This window comes from Macrobrachium nipponense, chromosome 6, assembly GCF_015104395.2.
Source record: "Macrobrachium nipponense isolate FS-2020 chromosome 6, ASM1510439v2, whole genome shotgun sequence".
Lineage (NCBI taxonomy): Eukaryota > Metazoa > Arthropoda > Malacostraca > Decapoda > Palaemonidae > Macrobrachium > Macrobrachium nipponense.
The window spans coordinates 129,049,114-129,073,476 of NC_061108.1; the positions used below are offsets into that span (position 1 = coordinate 129,049,114).

At 36.0% G+C, this 24,363-nt stretch overlaps 2 protein-coding genes across 2 annotated transcripts in view; both read left to right on the forward strand.

Moving 5' to 3' along the window:
- The first annotated feature begins 1,388 nt into the window (after positions 1–1,388).
- LOC135216177 (uncharacterized) lies at positions 1,389–19,285 on the forward strand. The gene is made up of 7 exons (XM_064251310.1): positions 1,389–1,510; positions 13,043–13,218; positions 14,408–14,476; positions 14,623–14,712; positions 15,028–15,348; positions 15,999–16,154; positions 18,133–19,285. The coding sequence occupies exons 2-7, from the start codon at positions 13,065–13,067 to the stop codon at positions 18,363–18,365; spliced, it is 1,023 nt and encodes a 340-aa protein (XP_064107380.1). The 5' UTR covers positions 1,389–1,510; positions 13,043–13,064; the 3' UTR covers positions 18,366–19,285.
- A 4,034-nt stretch (positions 19,286–23,319) lies between these two features.
- The window catches only part of LOC135216179 (uncharacterized), a 69,281-nt gene continuing 68,237 nt past the window's right edge, over positions 23,320–24,363 (forward strand). The window contains exon 1 of the mRNA XM_064251312.1: positions 23,320–23,492. Coding sequence (XP_064107382.1) covers positions 23,474–23,492 — 19 coding nt within the window. The 5' untranslated portion in view covers positions 23,320–23,473. The remainder of the gene's footprint in view (positions 23,493–24,363) is intronic.

Below are 24,363 nucleotides of genomic sequence, written 5' to 3' on the forward strand. Positions count from 1 at the left end.
TCATATATCTAGATTGTGTATGTTACTGTGTATTTTGTATGTTCATTGTATATGGTCTTGAACCGAAATAAAGGATATTATTATTATTATTATTATTATTATTATTATTATTATTAGAAGCTTCACAGAGATTTTTGCAGATGTACCCAGACGTACTTATCTGACCAAACATGAAATCAAGATCAAAGAAGATGGAAAATCGTTCAAACAAAGAGCTTATCGCTTATCACCTTATCATCGAGATGTTCTGAAGAAAGAAGTTCAGTATTTGCTGCAACATGGATTAGCAGAACCCAGTTCAAGTCACTTCAGTTCTCCATGTGTGTTAGTGAAGAAACCTGATGGCTCCTTTAGGATGTGTACTGATTATAGGAAACTGAATTCCATTAGTGTGGCTGACAATTATCCCTTGCCTCTTATAGACCAGTTACTTGATAATATTGGGCAAGCCAAGTTTGTTTCCAAGATAGACTTATTGAAGGGATATTATCAGATACCCTTAGATGAAATTGCGAAGTTGCTGTCAGCTTTTATTACTCCTTTTGGATTGTATCAGTATACTGTATTGCCATTTGGTCTGATGAATGCGCCGGCCACATTTCAACGAGTGATGGATCAACTGCTAGGATCTATAGAAGGAGTAGGTGTATACCTTGATGACATAGTCATTTACTCTACAACGTGGGAAGAACATCTGCAGATCCTGAAGAAAGTTTTCAAGAAACTACAAGAGGCAGGACTAACAGTCAACCTAGAGAAGAGTGAGTTTGGGAAGGCGACTGTTCAGTACCTTGGGTTTGAAGTTGGAAAGGGCCTTCTCGCTCCGGTGAATGCTAATGTGGAAGGTATCCGTAAGGCTAACCCCCCTACTACTAGGAAGCAACTACAAAGATTTTTGGGCATGGCTGGATTCTATCGTCGTTTCTGTCCAAATTTCTCAGCCGTAGTAGCTCCCTTGACAGACTTAACTAGTCCCAAAGCTAAGTTTGTTTGGACTCCAGAATGTCAAGAATCCTTTGAGAAGGTAAAAGCCATTTTAACTTCAAGACCAGTGCTTCAAGCTCCGGACTTTAATAAGAAATTTGTGATACAAGTTGATGCCTCTGATTGCAGAATTGGAGCTGTTCTACTTCAAGAAGATGAAAATAACCTTCTACACCCTGTGTGTTTCCTGTCTTCGAAACTGAAAAAGCATCAGAAAAACTATGCAACTATTGAAAAGGAAACTCTAGCCTTAATCACAGCATTGAAAAAGTTTGAAGTATATGTGAACAGACCTAGGAATGAAAAAATGTTAGTGTTGTCTGATCACAATCCCCTGTCATTCATACAGCAGACGAAAAACCATAATCAAAGACTGACCAGGTGGTCTTTGTGCTTGCAACAGTATAATATAAAGGTTGAGCACATATCTGGTAAGAACAATGTAGTTGCCGATTATTTGTCCAGTTGTGAATCGTTGGATTCAACCCCGGAATAACTAATCTACTGGGGGGAGGAATTTTATAATGTAAGTTTAGAATGCAATTATAATTCTGGTAATGATACATCAGAACTTGTGTATCATGGTGTGAAATGTTTATTTCTGTGTTCAGATTTCCCAAATTTAAAGACAACATGCCTTAAGTGATCCATTTTTCATTTTGAAGTACGTAAGACACACAGAGAGTGAAAGCTCATAAGCCTTTTAAGAGTCGTATTCCCACTTTGAGAATGCCTTAGCTAGGTGATTTCTTTATCGGCGCAAAACAAGCGTAAGACCCCCCAAGCCGCAATGTTATTCAGCCCCTTGTAAATAGATGAACTAAGCATTTTTTTATCGATGTAAACACACCACGGGCGGTCCTGTAATGGAACAAAGGAGTCTTGTATTAGCTATTCCTATAGAGATGACGTAATATGTTTTCGTATTGAAATAGAGACTAATCGCCCACCCCATACGCTTATGGGGCGAGAGGAATTCATTCATTCTTTCGCTTTGAGACGAGCGGCGTGGTTATACTCTCTCTCTCTCTCTAAAAATCTCTCTCGCTCACTCACGAGGTTGTTTCAGTAATTTAACGTAACGAGCTGGTCACTCATTTTTATATAATTCTTAGTAATATATGTGTTGTTTGTGGGATCTGAACATAGTATTGCATTTATTGGTTTTTTGAAGGCGCCAAGAAAATAGTGAAAAAGTGTAAAATTGTAACAGGCCTTTTTAATTGAGCTGCAGCTGTGTATAAGGTATTTTTACAAATGTTGTGAAGTGCACTTTGGGTTTCTTTTATTGATTTCTAAACATTTATCTTTTGCTTTGTTCTTTTCACATTTTTATATGCTTAATGTGTGTACTGTCAATGCTTTAATTGTTTTCATATTATGCATTATGTTTTTCTGCATTGTCTTTATTTTGTTTAATTAGTTTGAATAATATTCTATTGTGTACATTTTGAATCTTACACTTGTGAATTAACTTGCATTTAATTAAATTTAATTTCAAATTTAATTATTGCTTTATGATTTAATTTGATTAATTTTCTTGATAAACTTTGATTTAATTTTGCTTAATAATTAACTCAAGAATTAATTAAACTTTTGATTTCAAGTAATAACAATTTCCCTGAGATTGTGAATTTCATTTATAAATTTTGAATTTATAAATAAATTTTTGTATTTAAAATCTATGTGAGCATTTTATTCCATCAGTACATAACTATTAAGCTATATTTTGTTTGTCTAGGTAGAAATATAGAGTGATAATTGTGACGTTTCCCACAAATAAAACAGAATCAGGGAAATACTTAAATTTGAATTTGCACGAGTGATGCCCTTTAATTAAGATTACCTCACACATATTTTAATGAACTTAGACTGATTGTTTTCTTGACTGTTCAGTTAGAGAAAGGGATCACTCTTACCTTTAGAGTATTCAGTCGTTTAGTATTTGTGATGAAGGGTCAGGTGTCTGTCTGTAGTGAGGTAAGTAACAACCAGGTACTTGAATGAACTGTGCCCTAAGCACAAAGGGTGTCCCAGACCCAGGAATAAAAGGGTCTCTTGTATTAGCAAGTACAAATGGTAAGTGTAATAACCAGATACTTGGCAATTTGGGTTAACAAATATTAATGGTGTCCAGACACAGATCTTTGACTATTTCATGCACCAAGTATTAATGGTATCCAGAACCAGATACTCTACGCCACTTCGTCACAATATATATATATATATATATATATATATATATATATATATATATATATATATATATATGTGTGTGTGTGTGTGTGTGTGTGTGTGTGTGTGTGTGTGTATAATAAAAGGAGCCCATAAAAACACCAAAATACAGAGAGAGAAATACTATATTTCAGAGACTGCTGTCTCCCTCTGCAGGTAGATGAATGAGAAAAGTTACAGAAAAGGTGGTATTTACACCAAGAGGCCCAGCCACAGGTAAGCCAATTTAGGTCACTCCCGCTGATAATCTTCCTTTAATCTTCTTAAGCGTCAGTTGAATGAAAACCTGGTCGACGATATCTGAATCCCATGCTCCCTTTGAGATATTCATTACCTGCCTCTCTTTGATCAGGGCTGATTCAAGCAGTTGCTACTATAAATCATACATGACAAATTCCAGTTTATACTATGGTTATGTTCATTTATATGGTTGAAAATAGCTGAGTTCTGTTGTCCATAACTAACTGACCGTTTGTGCTGTATTAATCTCTGGGGAAGTGATTTTCCTGTAAATCCCATGTAAAATTGGTCACAGTCCAGGCATGGGATTTCGTAAATGCCTGTGTCCTTGGGGGATGTCTTTTGTTAATCTGGGATTTGGCTAAGGTATTTGGGTAAGTAAAAGCAAAAGGGTTAGACTTCCCGAGGGTCTGGGTCACTGTCTTAATCCTGTGCAGGTGTGGAATTTTAATTTTAATTTTATTGTTGGGTATGTCTCTGGTCTTGTCTTGAGGGGGTCGGTAGAAAATTATGTTTGCTTTGTGAATTGCTTTCTCAATTATAAGGTCAGGATACCTTAAAAACGAAAGCTGTTTACAAATTAGTTTAAATTCTTTTTCCATGAAATCTGGAGAACAAATTCGTAAGGCTCATAAGAATAGGATTAAGACGGTGACCCAGACCCTCGGGAAATCTAACCCTTTTGCATTTACTTGCCCAAATACCTTAGCCAAATCCCTGATTAACGTCCAACAAAAGACATCCCCCAAGGACACAGGCATTTACGAAATCCCATGCCTGGACTGTGACCAATCTTACATGGGATTTACAGGAAAATCACTTCCCCAGAGATTAATACAACACAAACGGTCAGTTAGGTATGGACAACAGAACTCAGCTATTTTCAACAATATAAATCAACTTAACCATAGTATAAACTGGAATTTGTCACATATAATTTATAGCAGCAACTGCCGGTACAAGAGTCAAATGATTGAATCAGCCCTGATCAAAGAGAGGCAGGTAATGAATATCTCAAAGGGAGCATGGGACTCGGGTATCATCGACCAGGTTTTCATTCAACCGACGCTTAAGAAGATTAAAGGAGATTATCAGCGGGAGTGACCTAAATTGGCTTACCTGTGGCTGGAACTCTTGGTATAAATAACACCTTTCCTGTAACTTTTCTCATTCATTCATCTACCTGAAGAGGGAGACAGCAGTTTCTGAAATATAGTATTTCTCTCTCCATATTTTGGTGTTTTTATGGGCTCCTTTTATTAGATGGAATTCTGTTATAACAGAACATTTTTACCAGTCATATATATACAAACTATATATATATATATATATAATATTATAATATCTATATATATATATATATTATATATATATTATTATATATAATTATCTATATATATATATATAGTATATTATATATATAGAGAGAGAGAGAGAGAGAGAGAGAGGAGAGAGAGAGAGAGAGAGAGAGAGAGAGAGAGATTGAATTATATATAGGATATGTATGCATATAATATATATATATATATATATATATATATATATATATATATATATATATATAGCTACCGATTTTACAATGTCTTTCGGCTTCATCTACTTAGACTATAACACAATAAATGTCTCCGTACAAAGATGAATGGCTCTTTCACAATGGGAGTGCTCACCTCAATATCTGCAATACTTCACCCTCTGTTGAACTATGATTTTAAAAATACTCGTAAATCGATTCTTTACAGAACAATATATGGCCAAGAAGCTAATATTCTTCGTGTTTCTTTTTTTGTCATGGACAAATGCTACATACTACCACAATGACTGTGACATACCAAAGCTCAAATATGTCATGATATATAGCCGACATCTACTTACGAAAACCATTCAACGCGTTTCTTCCATCAAGGCCTTTTGTTATTTGCAATTAATCTTATCTTTAGTCGACGTGTCGTAAACCTGAGTGAAATATGATTTCTGAAAGGATTACTATAACATGTTTGTTTCTATGGTGTTTTTACGCTGCATGGAACCAGTGGTTATTCAACAACGAGACCAACGGCTTTACGTGAACTTCTATCACCAGAAATACACATCTACAGTGGCGGACTGGCCAGGTTGCCAGCTTGCCCGATGGCAAGTGGGCCCCTTACACATGGGCCCTTTACACATAAGACCATGGAAAATTTCAATACTGAACAAATTCCTTTCTAAATGTATATATATATATATATATATATATATATATATATATATATATATATACTGTATATATATATATATATTTATATATATATATATATAGAGAGAGAGAGAGAGAGAGAGAGAGAGAGAGTGAGAGGAGAGAGAGAGAGAGAGAGCGACTTATGACTAATTGGGCTCCAAAGAGGCCCCTGGCTTAGAATATTACAGTGACAGTGAGGGAAAGTAGAGATTTATTTGTCGCTAGTATATGCAGCATGGTAAGAGAAATCATTTTGTGAAATATATATGTTTCTAAAGTAGAAAATATTGTTTCTTATATATCATAGGAAACATCTTCAAACTCGAATATAAGAAAAGAAATGGGCTATTTTCTTAGAAGACAAAAACATACATATTAATATAATTGTGAATTATATATATATATTATAATATTATATTATATATCTATATATATATATATATATATATATATATGTATGTGTGTGTGTGTGGTGTGTGTGTGGTGTGTTGTTGGGTGGTGTGTGTTAGGTCGTGTGTGTGTGTTGTGTGCTGGTTGTGCGCGCGATTATACTTTATTCAGTGCAGGCTTTCTGTTTCAAAGGGTTGGGTAAACATGTTTAATCAATCAAATTCTCTCTCTCTCTCTCTCTCACACACACACACACACGCACACGGTGCTGTGTGTATGTGTGATATATGTATGTATGTATGAGAGAGAGAGAACAACTCACAAGTATCGTACAGCACGGTACAGGTACGGAACACGATCACAGTCACTGTTGTCAAGATTAAAATATCACGATTTTCGTTAGGGTCATTTAGGTTGCCATCTGTGGATATTTTTTAATTTTATATAAGTTAACTAAGTATATATTACGCATGTTAATACACGCATTGACACACGGGGACGATCCCTATTCTAAAGTGCATTGTGGGCATTGAAAAAGACAATTCCTTGCACAACTGTGCAGTGGTAGGACTGCAGTGGCTCAACAAGCCTCAGATGTCGTCCACGGACACAGTCAGTTCTGTAGCAGTACTGTAATGTATTTGACTAGTGACTGAAGTGTTATTACCTTGACTGACTTCCTTAAAAAGTGAGTTGCACTGATTTTTTTGGTAACATGTCCTCTTGGTCTATCAGCATCTGATAGATCTAGCGAAGATGATGAAAAAATGTCAAGGAAATGAAAATTCAAAATTATAATTTCTGATAAGCCGATCCTTACTGTACTACGGTCTATGGCAAAATAAGTGCAATGTTGATATTGAAACATGACATAGCTATAAGCTTCCAGGGCCTAAGCACACATTTCTTATTTCGCTGAATAAAAGGAGAGAAGAAGTACTGAAGCAGAGAAGTATTGTTATGAGAATTACAGATATCATAAAGATGTTCAGCAAACAAGCACTTCCTTTTCGAGGTCACAGAAATGAATCGGCCTACACTTTAGATAACGATGTTTTGAATCATGGTAATTTTTTAGCTATAGTGCAGTTAATGGCAAAATATGACACTACTATGGCAGCTCATGTTTCTTCGGTGCAAAGCAAGTCTGAGCAGAGAATGAAACGATTAAAACAACAATGAAAGGTTCACAGTAAAGGTCGTGGTAGACTTGTTACATACCTGAGAAAAACTACTATAAACTATTAATCAACATTATGAAAAATATGATTCAAGAAAAAATTGGGTAAGAAGTTAATCAACAAAATACTATTCTATACCGGTTGATTCAACGCAAGATATTTCATCCATTGATCAGTTTAGTATTATAATTCGATATGTGCTTAAAGGTAATATCTATGAGCGACTACTTTCAGTTGTACCAAGTAATGATGGAACAGGACGGACTTTTCGATCTATTAATCATAACGTTACAACGTCATAAAATTTACCCAGAAAATGCGTATCCGATAGCACAGATGGCTCTGCAAGCTACCATGGGCAGTACAAGGGTTTACAAAGTAGAATTGCTGTTGTGGCAGAACAACATGTTCATGTATGGTGGTATGCCCATGTTTAGAATCTAGTGATAACTGAGACTACAAAATGTTGTGTGCCTGCAGTTTCCTTTTTCAATTGGCTTCAGAATTTAGCTACATGTGTGAAAGCATCATACCAGCGAATGGCTGTATGGATGGAAGTGGTAGGAAAACATCTGGGACAAGAAAAAATTAAACTATTAAAACTAATAGGTGAGACTAGATGGTCAGGGAAATCAAATGCAGCAACAACTATATTTAGATGCTTTGATGATGCTTCTGTGATTACCTGTGTGGATTTATTGGTATGCTTAACAATGATTCAAGAATCAGACAAGTTTGATGCAAAAACAAAGTATGAAGCAACGTTTTTTTTCAAAGTCTTGAAAAGTTTGAAACCATATTGACTGCATTTACTTATTTGTATATATTTGAAATTACAGCCCTTTTATCAAAATACCTGCAGATCAATGGATTAGATATGTTTACTGCATGGAGTTTGGTACAGCTACAACAACGTTGAAGGAACAGACAAGAACATTTGATAATATCCACAGCAAGGCTTTTGAATTTGTAACGAAATGTAGTGAGGAAATTTCGCAGATGAATTTGAATGAACAGATAACATTTCAAATTGATGCTTTGGAAGATGCATTGCCAGTTAAGAGAAAGAAGAAGATAAAAATGGCAGATAAACTTGCTAGTGATGAAGGAAGCTCCTCAGATCCCCTGGTTGGTTTTAGAATAAATGTGTTTAATTTAATAATGGATCGTATTGTTCAGTCACTGGAATCCCGCTTTGTACAACACAAACAGTTATATAAAGATTTATCTTGCTTGGACTCTACAAATTTTAAAACTATTGCTGAGAAAGGTCTTAAATATGGAGCATTGAGAGGAATTATCAAGTTGTTTCCACAAATCATCAGAGATCAAGTGAAATTGGAACAGTTTTATTTTTTTTTTCTTTTTCTTCAAACTTTGATGTTTTAAAGTTATTGCTTCATGATGGTGAAAATGTGGGCAGCAGTTGCACCAACAGTAAAATGTACACTACTTGCCCATCTTGTATACTGAAAATTCTAGCTTCCAACAGACTTCATGACAAGGCATATGATAACCTTTATGAACTTTATAAAATAATTTGCACATTATCTGTTACCCAAGTAAAGTGCGAGAGGGCATTTTCAAAACTGAAGATTATAAAGACAAGGTTAAGAACTTCAATGTCTGAGGAAAACTTAGAATCTTACATGTTACTATCCATTGAAAAGGAAATGTTAGATGAGCTGGACAATGAAGTAATTATTAGCATTTTTGCACAATCCTCCAGTGAACTTAAGCGATTGCTCCTAATATAGTGGACTGCATGTAAGAGGTTTTTGTAGTTTTTAGCTGTCTATATACAAATTGTGTAGTACAAGTATGCTTAGATATATCCGAATATTATTTCAAAATTCTTGATAAATTGGTATATGCATGTTATACTTCTGTATTGAAAGTATACTTTTATTTTGTGTATTTCACAATTATGAAAGTAATTAATCAAAACCATATCATATCTAGTCTTTTGATGGGCTAGACTAAATAAAGGGGAGGTGATAAAATTTGACATATGTATGGTTAATGATAAATGCTATATATGTCTAAATTATTTGAAAGAAAACTTAAGTAGAAAACGTATAAAGAATGCAGGCTATATGTATCTTCTTGATTTTCTTTACAGGTTTATTGGATTACATTTTTAGTTTGCAAACATTTCAAAATAACACTACTTTACATGTCATTAAACTTTTGGTTAGAAATTCAACTAAGCAATTATGTATCTATATCTGGTATTACTTTACATTATGTCTAGGTGATTTACACTTATTAGTAAAAAATAAACGTTCCAATAATTTGTCTTCTGTGTTTCCACATGTGCATTTTCAAATATTTTATGTATTTGTTATGTGAACTCTATTATATAGTATTATGGCTGAGGGTTGGAGTGGGCCCCCTCTTTTGTCACCTGGCAACCACAATTTTTAGACCCAGTCCGCCACTGCACATCTATAGACAAGTTGGGCGGGATACGAGTGGTTGTGGACGATAATTTGTTTAGGGTATTGAAGAGATGGTGGTTTTAATGTGAAAACTGCAGTTTTTATGGTTGAATTCGTTTATATCCAAGACACTTCTCAAAATGTGTGACAAATCATATCCCTTATGTTCGTTTCAAGATACGAACCCATGGGAAATATCCTATCAAGAAACACCAAATTGAATATTTAATACCATGTACAAATAATATATATATTATATATATATATATATATATATATGATATATATATATATATATATTATATATTATATTAATGCCTATTAAATATATAATTTACCCACACGCTAACTCGATAAAACTGGCTTACGATAAACAAGCTATATACCTTGACGATAAGAACGCACCCAGCAGGAACTCGGTTCTGTAAACAAGATTCATATTGCTGTGTTTATTTATTCCTTTTTGCGGAGAGTAAGTAATTACACTTTAGAATCGATCAGTGCGTGCATTCATTTGCTTTCGGTCAAAAAAGTGCATTCGTCTCAGTCAAATGTCCTTTAGGACTGATTGGTTTCACGTGGACAAGTTCCAAGATGCAATTACATTTAATTACATTTTCCTCAGATACATGTCAAGTGCACAAATGTAGCATTTTATTCTTCAACGGACTTCATACTTCTGCACACAAAGCTCCTTTGCAGCACGGCAAAGCGTTTTACACATACTGCTCCACTCACCTCTTAAGTATGTTTAACCAGACACCACCTAGCTGATAGGACAGCACACATACACATACGCACACACGCACATATAATATATATAACTTGAGCACACGCTTCACAGAAATATAATTTTTATTCGCTTGGGATCAGACCCCAGTCTCTCAAATGACAGGCTAGGGTGCCACCAATTGACCAAAACAGGTCATAAAAAAAGGCTGGAACATAAGCACTTCAGTACTTGAGGTTTTTCCTGGGAAGGCTGCTGCCTATAACATGCCACCAAATTTAACCCAACTTCCCGACCCACCAGTGAATCTATTGGTTTGATCTCGGAGTGATTCAGATCTATATATATATATATATATAATATATATATAGATATATATATATATATATATATATATATATATATATGTGTGTGTGTGTGTGTGTGTGTGTGTGTGTAAACATGTATGTATGTATATATATATATATTATATTAAATATATGTAGTGTATGTATTTATATCTGTGATACATACAATAAGATAGCTCGACAATTAAGAACTTCACGATAATTCAAAGAATTAAAACTTATTACGAAAAGAAAAACAAGTGACAATGCAGACCTTTATAAAATAAGCTTTGGTTCACGAGTAAGAAGGAAAAAAAATCATGGAGGAGAAATAGCTTTTGAAGTCCATAAAACCTGGCGTGCATTCGTTCGGCCTAATTCTGTGAAGGACACATGCAGGAACGAAAGTCCAAATAAGAGCAATCCATATATAAGAAACTGCAAAATACAATAACATAATATGTCATACACAGGTCTGTACCGAGGGTAGGGGTGGGGGAGTCTCCCACAAATGTCTGGCAGTCCATATTTTCTGTGATATCCTTTTCATTGAACTATACTTACAACATAATAAATAATTATTGTTTTTTTTTAAGTCAAAGTATATAACATAACAACAAATAAAGTAATGTGCATGTTATTGTTAACATTATAAATAAATCAATCAATAAAACTAAAGAAATATTCTTGAATTTTAGTGCAAACTTTCAACATTATAAGTAAAATTCTGTTGACCAAAGTCAATACTTTCAGTAACATCTAATCGGGTAGAAGGGCATCGACCGCATACCCAATTTTTCCTATTAATATAACTAAAATAACATTTTCAAGTATTTCATCTTGTATATACCTATATAAGCAATAACATTTATAGAAGAAAAGGTCCAGTTTTTCCCCAAGGGTTTAAAAAAACAAATCAAGTTTTCCATCCAGGCTCGTACAGTTTTTGGAAAAAAAGACGACCCCCCCCCCCCCCATAAAAACTCTAGGAACGGGCCTGATACAACACTAAATAATCCGTCTCCAGTATGATACTCTTGTGAATGCTATAAAGAAACTGAAAAAAAGTGCACTAACGTTTCATGAGCTATCAAAGCTTAAATGGCTACCTCTGTAGTAAGTATCATCAAAGATAAATACAATAAATATGATGATCAAAGTTCTATGCACGAAACTAAAATCCGCTGCCGTTAACTAACTAAATATGCGAAATCAGGGATTTCACGAAATCCCTATAGTGATAGGTGAAATGACCAATTCGCTTGCGAAGATTGGATCCCGGTGGGCTAGTACTATACTAAACACGGTGAAACAGTGAAGTCAGTGCTTCATCTACTCTGTTTCGCCCACGGGGTTTCGCCGTGATTAGTACTAGCCCTTGGGGAGTCAAATGTGTTTCGCCATGTTAAGTACTAACCCCTGGGGATCAAGTGCACTTAAGGACATTTGATCCCCTCACCACAGGGGCTATGTTAGTACTAAACACGGCGAAACAGTGTACTACATGAATTACTGTTTCGCAGTGTTTAGTAGGTACTAGCTTTCGGGGAGCAAATGTTCCTAAGCGAATTAGTCCTTTCACATATTCCCTAGGGATTTCGTGAAATCTCTGGATTTCACATATATATACTGTACATCTGTCGTCTGCTTTGACCACCCAATCAGGAGCGCCGTCCGAAACTTCCTAAGAATATCGTCTTCCCTGATTGGTCTCTACAGATCTGTTTTTTACGTTTCCATAGGTAACAGCGATGAGCCATGTAGTCTCATATGATTAAGTCTGATACCGCTTTCAGTAGGTTCGGATAAAGCTGTTAACAAAGGTATGGGTAGTGCACGATCTGGTATAGAAAAGTAATAGGCTACTAAAACCCACACATTTATATTATCTCTCTCTCTTATATATATATATATATTATATATATATATATATATATATATATATATATATATATATATATACATGCGCACACACTCACATACGCACACACATTTACGCTATATATATATATATATATATATATATATATATATATATATATATAGCGTGAATGTGTATTATTTTTATATATCATGGTGTTATCAGAGCGCTCCTTCACCGATTGTTACTAAACAAGGTAGTGTAAGCAGACATAGTACTGAGAAAGTAGTAGGAATAGTGAAAGACGCTTTCATTAGAAATGCAAGGTGCATTATTCTCTAACAAATTATATTTTGCAATACCTTATTAGGTGATAAGCACGAGTCATAATTCGAAAGTCGCGGCCTGTAATGAACCATTACCAATACCGATTCAGTTTTCAGGCATCGGCTACAGAAATGGGGGAAATTCTGCGGTCTTCAGTGACTACTATCGTGTTGGTAGCCATCTTCGCCCTCGGCCTCACTGCAGGTTCAGCCATGAAGTTCATGAACAACGTTGTGATGAAGGACGAGTTCCTCAGTGACAGTAAACTGAATGCTACGAGCGTTTGTGAGTAAAAGTCCATTAGTTTGAGAGCTTACGTGCTAAAAGTATTTTGTCCCGTTGAAAACTACAAGCTAACATTACTATAGGTCTACCATGTAGGCTACAAGTCACGTAACATTATTTTAGAAATTTCAAAATAATGTTACAAGCTTATGTGAATCTGGAAAGCATTGATTATTCTTGGGTCATCTGAAAGTCACAAGACAAACCAATATCAAGTCATGTTAGACTGAAGTTTGAATTTGTCAAGTTGAATATACGTCAACGATATGTCAGGTAGCATGCAACGGCTTTTTATTTTTTCCCAAAAGCAATAAGACAAGCTACTGTTGTTTTCTAGTCTAGCCCAAGACGATACGCAAAAGAAGGGGAAGAAAGAATGATGGGTAGGAAATTAACACTCAAAAAAAAAAAAAAAAAAATGTATCAAGCTGAACAATAGGTACAAACATATGGGAGCCATTTAGCCTATACTCGGTTTTTTTTTTCATCTGTCCATCCGCCTGTGGTGTTTGCGTATGGTAACACTGCGTCCCGGGCTTTAGATAGTTACATTCAGCTTACATCCAACGATTATAATAATATCCTATTTCGAATATTAACGGTGTAATTCGCATACAGTAAATTATTAAAACACTTTTCAGTTGCAAATGTACACCCAGATATCCTTTTATTTACCTAAAACTTACAAATAGCGTAACTATCTAAAGCCCGGGACGCAGTGTTACCATACAAAAACACCACAGGCGGATGGACATGAAAAAAAAAAAAAAAAAAAAAAAAAAGAGTATAGTGTGCTAAGGAATGTCGGTTAGGCGACTGCTCGTAGGCTTGTTAGAGTGAGGATATCACAGTGAATGTATCAGGACTAAGTTTGCATATCGCGGTTCAAGTTAATCATCATATCATTGTAATAATGCCAATGGAAATTAGAATATTCATACCTTTTGTAAACAGTTAACCAAAGCAGGCGCCATTGGCATCTCATCACCTGGATTCGTCCATCCTTTATATCACTATCTATTACCCATTACTCCAAAGTAATATTATATGTCAAAAATAGGATATTTTATTTCTTATTGTAGCATCTAGCCATCAAACATTGCACTGAATTAACTAGAATTTTTTCCGGTAAGTGTTCATGAGACAGCAATAAATTTTTTTTATCTTATTTATTTATTTTACCTTTCAGGTTCCTGTCGGCAATTTTGCTTCGCTTGGCCGAACTGCACCGCACTGTCTGTTGTAGACGATGGCCAAGGTATTGTAAATACTTTCTAAACCACTTCTTGATGTTTTACCCACAGATTCATGATCGTTCTAAAGCACTTGCATAGAAATAGCAGTTAAAGCAATAATAAAAAAAAAAGAGTAATTGCGATATAAAAGTCTGTTTTCGTTTGTTAGGACGCATCGCTTGTTACTTCTCCGATAAAACGAATATCAGTTCCGAGAGTTTCACAAAGGACGAAGAAGGCTACTCGTGGATCAAACAAGGTGAGAGAGCTAACAGATACTACTAAGTCTGTCGAGACCACGTTTAACTAACTATCCAATAGCAGAAGTCCTTTCATTTTACGCTTTAATGAAAGCGTGACATTTTCATTCGTAAAAGTTTATGCATCTGTTTATTTATCAGTATTAATTCGTTATTTTCTTCAGGCAGTCTCTTAATTCGCACACAGGAAGGACAAAATACATATTCATATCTTGGGATCCAACCCTGATAGGGAAGACGGCTTATGTGGAGAAAAATGTTTTACAGAATTATCAGTAATGGATGACTGTGTAACATTTTTTTCTAAATTCCAGGGAAGCATGAATCTTCTTCAACTGTTAATCGATCAAGCACGACACAGACCTCTGTGAATACCAACTCTACTACTACTGCTGCTAGTACTACTACAACTACTACTAATGCAACCACTGCAAACCTGACAACTGCCTATAATGGTAAAGTAGTGACCACTGACACTACAACACAACCAAGCAGAAATGGATTGTTGGATTCTCTTGACTCTCAACCGTCAACAGAAAAATTAGAAGCAAGTACTACCACCATACAGCTGCAATCCGAAACCTACAATCCGACAACCACTCGTTCAACAACTCAGACCGTTGGAGGAATGCAAGGTGATTATTAAAAACACTTGCTTACACATATAGGTATATATATATACGTGTGGTCACCTTTACCAGAACTGACCAGATTCAACGTAGCATTTTGTTAATTGGTCCCGGTTTCTGTGATTGGTGACAACTGGCAAGGTAAGTAACCACACACACACACACTAAAAAAGGGAAAAGTCAAATGGTAAGAAACGTATAAGTAGTAGTATTATTTACAATGTAGTGAGACGAAGGGGATCAAAAATATTTTATGGGTATATTTGGTACTTACCGAAAGCTAGTAAATTTCACAAATATGTATGCTTAACATATTATTATTATAATGAAACCACAAATCTGCCTAAGCTTTAAAACTTGGCTTATATGTCCGGCACTGTTTTATTAAATAATTTTCCTACTGCCGTATTTTTGTCTTTTTTTCTTCTGGTATTTTATTTTTTCTTATGAAGAAGAACAAGTTTAAAAAGGACTAGATGAAAGATGAATTCATAGCCCTACACACTTTGCAGAATGTGAGTTTGTGTAATATGAAGTTGAAATGACAAACTATTCGATTAACCCATCTCTGAGCTAAACATGCTTCCAACATTTCCTGATGAACAATATTTATTTATTGATTGTAGGCTAATAAATGCCGATTACTCATCTTTCAGACTGTAACGCTGCCGCGGTAGATGGCTGTCTTTATAAGGGCGGAATGACCAGTTACTGGAACGCGAAAGGAGCTTGTCAGAGAGGCGGAGGAATACTCTTCGTAGCCAAGAAGCAGGAGGAGTTTGGTCAGCTGCAGGAATTTCTGAAAAAGAACTGTAAGTGCACTTCTCGACAATTATGGTGGGATGTTTGGGTGGTTGTGGTTTTTGGGGGATTGTGAGATACGAAGTCCTCATATCTACTGACCAAGATCAGGCTGGTCAGCCCCATGGGGTATGGGGGAGAGGAGGGTGTTGTTGAGCAAGAAATGCCGTCAGTGCACTCATAGCGCGAGGTTCCCTATAGCGGTGCATTATAGCCCTTAGCTGCAACCTCTTTCACTCCTTTTACTGTACTTCCGCTCATCTTCTCTTTTATTAAATGAGCAGGGGACAACAGACGGTAAAGTCTGGCTAACGCTCTTATAATACAAATTTCAGCCGCTCTTTTGATGTCGAAAAAACAAAAGCTCTCTTTCGTGAAAAAACGCGACGCGCATCGTATAACGCCGGTTTCACAGATCTTATCGGCGTTCATTCCTTAAGCTTCCATTTGGAGGGCAATGTTCTAATGTAACTGGTAAAGCCACTCATTACGATCCAATACTTAAGTAGGAAGCCATTTAAAATACGAGAAATGATACGATCACGTCTTAGAGGGAAGACTCATTTACAGTTGTTTTGTTTTTGTTTTTTCTTCCCTTAATTCTAGTGGCAGTGAAAACCATAAAATGAAGTGCTTTTCAAGAAGAATTGTTTCATAATTTAGAAAAATTTAGTCATAATTTATGTCCTGAGGACATCAGTATTTGGAAAGGTATTGAGTATGGTGCTATGGCCAAGCCATCTCCCCGCTAATGTACCCGTAAGATTTCTCTAGGCCTATAAAAACTTTAAAAAAGACAAAACAGTGCGAATAACAAAGGCAGATAAGTCTAATGCAGTGGTAATAATTAATAAAAAACGACTGTAAAAAAATTGTATTATTAAATGATAGCGAAATACGAAACTGGGAACTGATCCTACGCAGACAATGAACTCTTATTTTAGTAAACAAATTAAATCCATTTTAAAGGGCTTTGACCATTCTCTCTCTCTCTCTCTCTCTCTCTCTCTCTCTTTGTTATTATTATTATAATTTTTTGTTTTTTTTTGGGGGGAGGGGGATGTTCTTAAGGGCTTTCCGCGTCTGTAAACCGCTGTTTATTGACGCCGAGATTAAAACTATTTATGATAGTGCCTTGAAACTTAAATACCCAAGGAATTTTGTAGATGTAGCATGGAAAAGCGCTAGGAAAACATTTGATGTAACTAATGACAAACTTGGATATAGTAATTATAACATTCTCAGATTACCGAATGATGAAAGTTTTTTTTTTTTTTTTTTTTTGAGATTCCTAGAATTTTAAAGCTTTTCTACACAAATGTTGTTTTCAGTAATTTTAATGTTAAGAGTTTAGTAATAAAAAAAAAAGATTCTCCTAAAGATGATTCTGGCTGCATATATGAAATTCCTTGTAAAAAGTGTGATAGAAATATATAACAGACGAACAGGAAAATCGCTATCACAACGAATCAGACAACACCAATATTTTGTGAGAACTGGCCAAATATTGAATGCATTATTCGTACATATGAGAGAATTAAATAATCCCATTAACTGGAGTGAAGCAAGATCCTTTGTCCCTATATATATATATATATATATATATATATATATATATATATATATATATATATATATACAATGTAGTATGAAGTACCAGGTACTTGAGAATATCCTTAAATCCACGGCAGAAGGGAAAGAAATGAAACAGGGACTTTGAACAAGTACTTTCGTGGTATTGATTATTATTATTATTATTATTATTATTATTATTATTATTCGCATGGAACAGCCTCCAAAGAATAATGGTGTATATATGAAAGAAGTAACAAAAGCTAATAGGAAACACTTATAGAAAGAAGAAAGAAAAAATAAGTTACGTTAATAAATAGATAAAAATGTAAGTAAATTATAAAATAAAAGCATTTGTGCATTATATACAAAGCAACTGTAAAATCACCTAATATGCGAATTACCGATGCTTTACAGGGAACACTGGAACACAGTTTTCTGAACCTATGCTGGTAGGAATCCACTCCCACGTCTGGACTGACGGATTGGATTTCTCCCTTACTCCCCTCACTTCTCACTGGAAGGGCTCCAGGATACCAGATCCTCAGAAGTTGTGCGCCATTGTAGTATACTCCTCGGACACAGTCGCTCTGGATGCTATAGATTGCGGGCAAGAGTATCCTGCTCTGTGTACAAAGGAGATAGTGTAGGATCTGAACCTGACAGAAAATAATTTTGTGAACTAATTTGCTTTTATCAGTTTTATCTTGTTTACGTCTATTTTGAGATGGCTGGATGTTATCCAATATGAATTTGATCCATACAGGTATTTTTGTCGTATTTGCGTATATTTTGACAGATATCCTACCTAATTCGACCACTCTCAATTTGAACCATATAGGTCTAATGTAACGGTTGTTCTACTGATAATATAAACTTGTGGCTTTTAAATGAAAGAACATTTAGCTGTCTTAACTTGCTGATGTCATCCTTGATAAAAATACCTGAGTATATTTGTTTGGACAAGAGTATCCTTCCCTGCGTGCAAAGGAAATAGTGTAGGATCTGAATTTGACAAAGAAAATAATTTTGTGAAGGAATTGCTATTTCAGTTTTATCTTGTTTACGTCTATTTTGAGATGGCTGGATGTTATCCAGTGTGAATTTGATCCATATAGGTATTTTTGTCGTATATGCCTATATTTTGACACTGATTGATATATAACCTACCCGAATTCGACCACTCACAATTTGAATTCAGACCTAATGATGGCAACGGTCGTTCTGCTGATAATTTAAACTAGTGACTTTTAAATGAAAGAATATTTAGTTGTCTTAACTTGCTGATGTCATCCTTGATAAAAAAAAATACCTGAGTATATTTGTTGCTATTGTTTGTTTGTGTAGTGTTTTTACGTTGCATGGAACCAGTGGTTATGTAGCAACGGGACCAACGGCTTTTACGTGACTTCCGAACCACGTCGAGAGTGAACTTCTATCACCAGAAATACACATCTCTGAACCCTCAATGGAATGCCCAAGAATTGAACTCGCTGCCACCGGGGTGGCAGGCCAATGCCATACCGATCACGCCACTGAGGCGCTTATATTTGTTGCTAATATGATTAAATATCTTTAAAGACACAATTGTAAATCATTGAAATCAAGTGACATATGCCACGACTGAAGGCTGGGATAATACAGCTTATTCAAGGGACAGGAATGGTTTAGTCAGATCCTTTTAGCATAGTCCATTTACATTTCTATATGAAGAAAACTTAGTTGATGTACAAATACAGTGCGGATATTGACTGTCTAAAGCCCCGTCCACACGACGGGCAAATGCCCGGCAGGCACTCTGATTTGCCCGGAATTCTCTCGCTTTGAAACAGTGTTACCAGATCAAACAGCCCAATTAACATTTGCTTCAACGTCTGGATATAAAAAAATGATCAGGAATATAATCAAGAGTTCACGCAACCATTAACAACTGTTTGTAATCTGGTTTTACTTCTTACACTTCATGTACAAGCTTCTACCTAAAGGAAGGGGAGAGAGAGAGAGAGAGATAATATATATAACCTTCCCTTCAGTTAGCAAAATCCTAGTTCTATCATATATTCCAGTGGAAAATATACTAAAAGATAACAAAAGCAGAGTTACCAGCACACTTGCATGATTGCATCCCTGAACGTGTCAAAATCGTTTGTCATCTGTCACTCAATATTTCTACATTACGTAACATCGAAAAATGTAAACAACACATTGATAGCTTCTGGATTCCGTGTCAAGGCTAAAGGTTTGGTTAATCCATGTCAATAATTTCTCCATAAGAAGGGTTACAGTAAGTCCCCTGACCTTATACATGTGAACAAATAGTACACATACATACGTAGACAGAAAAACACACATATGCATACATACATGTGTGTGCAAAACATACACATAGGCATATAAGTGTGTTTATCATTAAGTAACGGAATTATCCGGATTTCATTATTTTCCAGTTTTGTCAAGTTATAAGTATATAGCTTCTCTGCTTGTTCATTGGATGATGTACATTAACAGACATTACTATACGCATTTTCCATACAACATCCTAATTAATGACTACATTTACTATATTTCGTCAATCCCAACTAAGATTCTACATCAGTTTTGGAAAAGCTAAGAACAAAATGGAAGGGGAAAGTGTTGTGTACATAACACTCTGATCTGCTTTAACCTGACATTTTATTTTACCAGTATAGCTTCGTCACTTCACCTCATACCACAGAGAATTGGGAACAGTGTCTGCCTGCCGGGCATTTGCCCGTCGTGTGGACGGGGCTTAAGGCAGTGGTTCCCAAATTTGGCCATACCAAGGATCCCCAGATATGGTGAGTCCCAGCCGAGGATCCCAACCAATCAAAAGTTATAATTACCATACCGTGATACCAAGTACAACGTAGTTAAGTATATCCTAGTTTAACCAGACCACTGAGCTGATTAGCAGCTCTCCTGGGGCTGGCCCGAAGGATTAGATATTTTTGCGTGGCTAGGAACCAATTGGTCACCTAGCAACGGGACCTGCAGCTTATTGTGGGATCCGAACCACACTATATCGCGAAAACCACTCGTCCAGCTAGGAACTAGTACAACACTACATTTAATATTTGCATATTCCCGCACCAAGTATATATATATATATATATATATATATATATATATATATATATATATATATGAATTAAGCTTATGATATAAATAATTAGTATGTAATGAAGATGCGCAAGGTAGCTGCTTGCACACCGAAGTATCGATAACACCGGCACTAGGATGATAGAGAATCAGTGATATATATGTATTTTTATTCTAAATCTTTTTTTCTGGAGTTGAAAAAATATGAAATTTTTCATTGTGTCGCGGACCCCAGTGTGAAAACTATTGGTCTAAAAGTAGTACGTGGGTATTCAAACTGTTCCTCAGAAAATGGAATGAAAATTTGAACAATAATAAAGAAACGATAATACTGTTGACGACAACTATGCATTCTCATTAAAGATGCAGCACGAGAGAGAGAAAATAAAATGGAAGAGAGAGAGAGAGAGAGGGGGGGGGGGGGGGCGGAAGAAACTTGAATTAAAACATGGTTATGAACCCTACCTAGCTTAAGGAGATATTGCTATGGTAGATTCACATCAACCGTGCATTTGATGTCTAGGCCAGTCCCTTACGACGCTCCTGATTGGCTATTGATAGGCCAATCACAAGGCTGGAAACTCCCAGGCTCTCGAGAGTTCGCATGGGTAGGATCTATGTTGATAAACCAATCACAGGGCAGGAAACTCTCAGTCTCTCTTTAGAGGGAGAGTTCACACTGGCAGGGTGTATGGGATACTTTGAAAGACGTATCCCTCAGGAGAAGTGGAACATACACCCTGCCAATGTGAACTCTCTATCGAGAGAGACTGAAAGTTCCCAGCCCTATTATTGGCTTATCAACAGCCAACCAGGAGCGTCGTAAGGGACTGGCCTAGACATCAAATGCATGGTTGATGTGAATCTACTATAGTTATCAAAGCTACTCGCAGTTTGTTATGAAAAGCTAAACTCTCTGGATAAATATACTTTTATTACATATTGTCAGTTCTGATGTCTTGAGTATAGACGAAAGGGAGGAATTTTTTTAGTTGAAAAAATTTAAATTGATTAACTTTAATCTCTCGTGTTTGAATATTCCGGTCGACAATAAATAGTTGAGCATTGCCACCTGTTGTGATATAGGGTTTCCTAAAGCCTTCTTCTTTTGGAGGTTGAAGGGGTTAATTAACCTTTACAATCCACACCGAATTTGCATTGTGATCTTTCGATGGCAAATCACAGAACTACCAAATCAGAGGTCAGAGTCTTGGGTGCGTTGGAAAATGTCTGCTTTCTAAGTAAATATCTGAACTTAGTTTATATTTTTCAAGCCCACAAATTAGGGAACATTGAATTCATAAGAATTTTGTTTACAAGAAATCACATACACGCCTTGTTACCATGGGATGGGAGAGTCAAGGACCCGTAGCTCATTGTATGCTCTTAAACCACATTGGTTAAAGGCTTCCCTTAGAGATGCTGTGTAGGCCTACAGCTGTCGTGTTGCATGGTGCAGCCTGGGAGACCCTTTGCGTGCTGTTTCTTATGCATGTGCTCACCTAATTCTGATGAACTCAATATGGACAAGTGTAGGCCATAGATATATCTATGGTGTAAGCCTACATGGTTAGGGTTTTGAGCCACGGGCATTAAAACAAGTTGCGGAGACTAGCACGAATGTGTATGGCTACACAGAAGTGTTGTAGTATTAGGCAATGTGAAATTGAAAGGAATGATGTTTATAAAGTTAGCTTTACAGGGTAATGTAGAAAGAAAGTCATATAATTCAGAATTCAAAGATTGTACTATTAGGTTAACATACGCTCACCCGAAAATTGCAGATTTTAAGAGTACTTCTCGTTTTTCCTATTTATACACTTTAAATGAATAGATAAAAACGGAGGAAAGTAATTTTGGCTGTGATCTCAAGTTGGCAAACTCAAATCCTAGAATGTGGAGCGCTATGGGACATAGCTACGGCACAACTCAAGGGTAAACATTCATCACATGATCACTGCCTAACATAAGGGAAGTAAATGTGTCACCTGAGGTAACAAACAGGTACAAATAACACGGCTGCCATTGCGACCAATCGTAGAACTAAATGATTGAGAAGGGGACGTTGAGTCCACGGAGTTGAGTTGTATTATGGTTGAGCACTCCGAAGTGCGCAAAGCGTGACTTATTCTTGCACAAATTTTAACTGCTTAGTCTTCTTTTCTTAACCATAGTGTCTAGTAATTTGTTCTCGGCGCCTTAGTAATTAGAAGTATCGAGTCGTTTTTAATGTTCCCAGTCTCGTCTCGTGGAAAAAACGAGATTTTAGGAGTTTTATGCCATCTTTGATATACTCGCTAGATATTTTCTGCGTGAAAGGTTATGATGTAAAATACGAGTAAATGATACGTCAAATATAATATAGAATTACAATTTTGTAAATCCTACAATTTAGTAAAAAAAAAAGTAAATAACATTTTCTTTTTCAATAATGGCGGTTGGATTAACAACTCGAACAGAGCCACTGCTCTAGCGGGTATATCTCGGCGCGTCCTAAATGGCGGCTTTTGTTATTGAGACCACGGCTACGATGTAGTTTGTCTCATTTTGTTTTGAGGATTTCCGCATCTCTTTGTCGTTGTTCCTCGCTGTACTTCGGGATATTTGATCGGAAATATACAGAGTGTCTGCTGCCACCATGGAGTCTGACTTCCCATGTAAGTAAAGCCCTTAAATTTAAAAATGCCGTGTTCGCTTTGGCTAGATTTCAGCTGCGAGTGACGTCATTAAATGCACAATGGCGGACACGGGCTGACTGATCCGAATTCGTAGTCGATTGACAAATGTTGGCGAAATCACAAACTTATTTTCAATTAGATTCCTGATAACTAGTCGTAATTTCGACAGGTTAATCATGAATTCGCGTGATTTGGTAATATTATTGCATCGTTTCGTTTTGTAGACGATTAAAATCGAATTCTGTCGGGCGACGGACCAGTGTCTTCGTGATTGGTGTCCCCCCGCCTCCCGACGGCCTGGCGAGGCTTCCTTCGTTCGCATAGTAAAGACCAAAAATGATCAATACGTTCGGACGAGCTTACTACGAGTAAATGTCCGATTTCCTTCGCATGTTCACACAAACAAAAGATCCTAGACGTGTGTCAATACGCCGTTCGAGAATGATTAACTAAAGTCTGTAGATACTTGAATCGTTCAAATATTATTAAATGTTAATGACTTTCATTTGCCCTTCATGTTGTGTTGTATAGATGAACATTAGAACTCAACTCTTAAGGATTTTATATAGTTATGATGAGATGCATCCTGAAGGATAAATCAAGCTGAAATGTTTAATGAGACGAGCTAGTGAATTCGCATGGTTTTTGTTTTATTTAGAATTAACGACTGGCACTTATATAGGTAGATCGAAGTAAATGATATTCTTTATTATGGATATCGTTTATGTTTTAACAGGCTATCATAGCCTAGTCTGTTGTTATTGACTAGTTACAGATAAACCTGGTAGTATAATTCAACAATATTCAAATCTTTTGGCAATAGTTTGAATAATTTACGATTTACCCTATT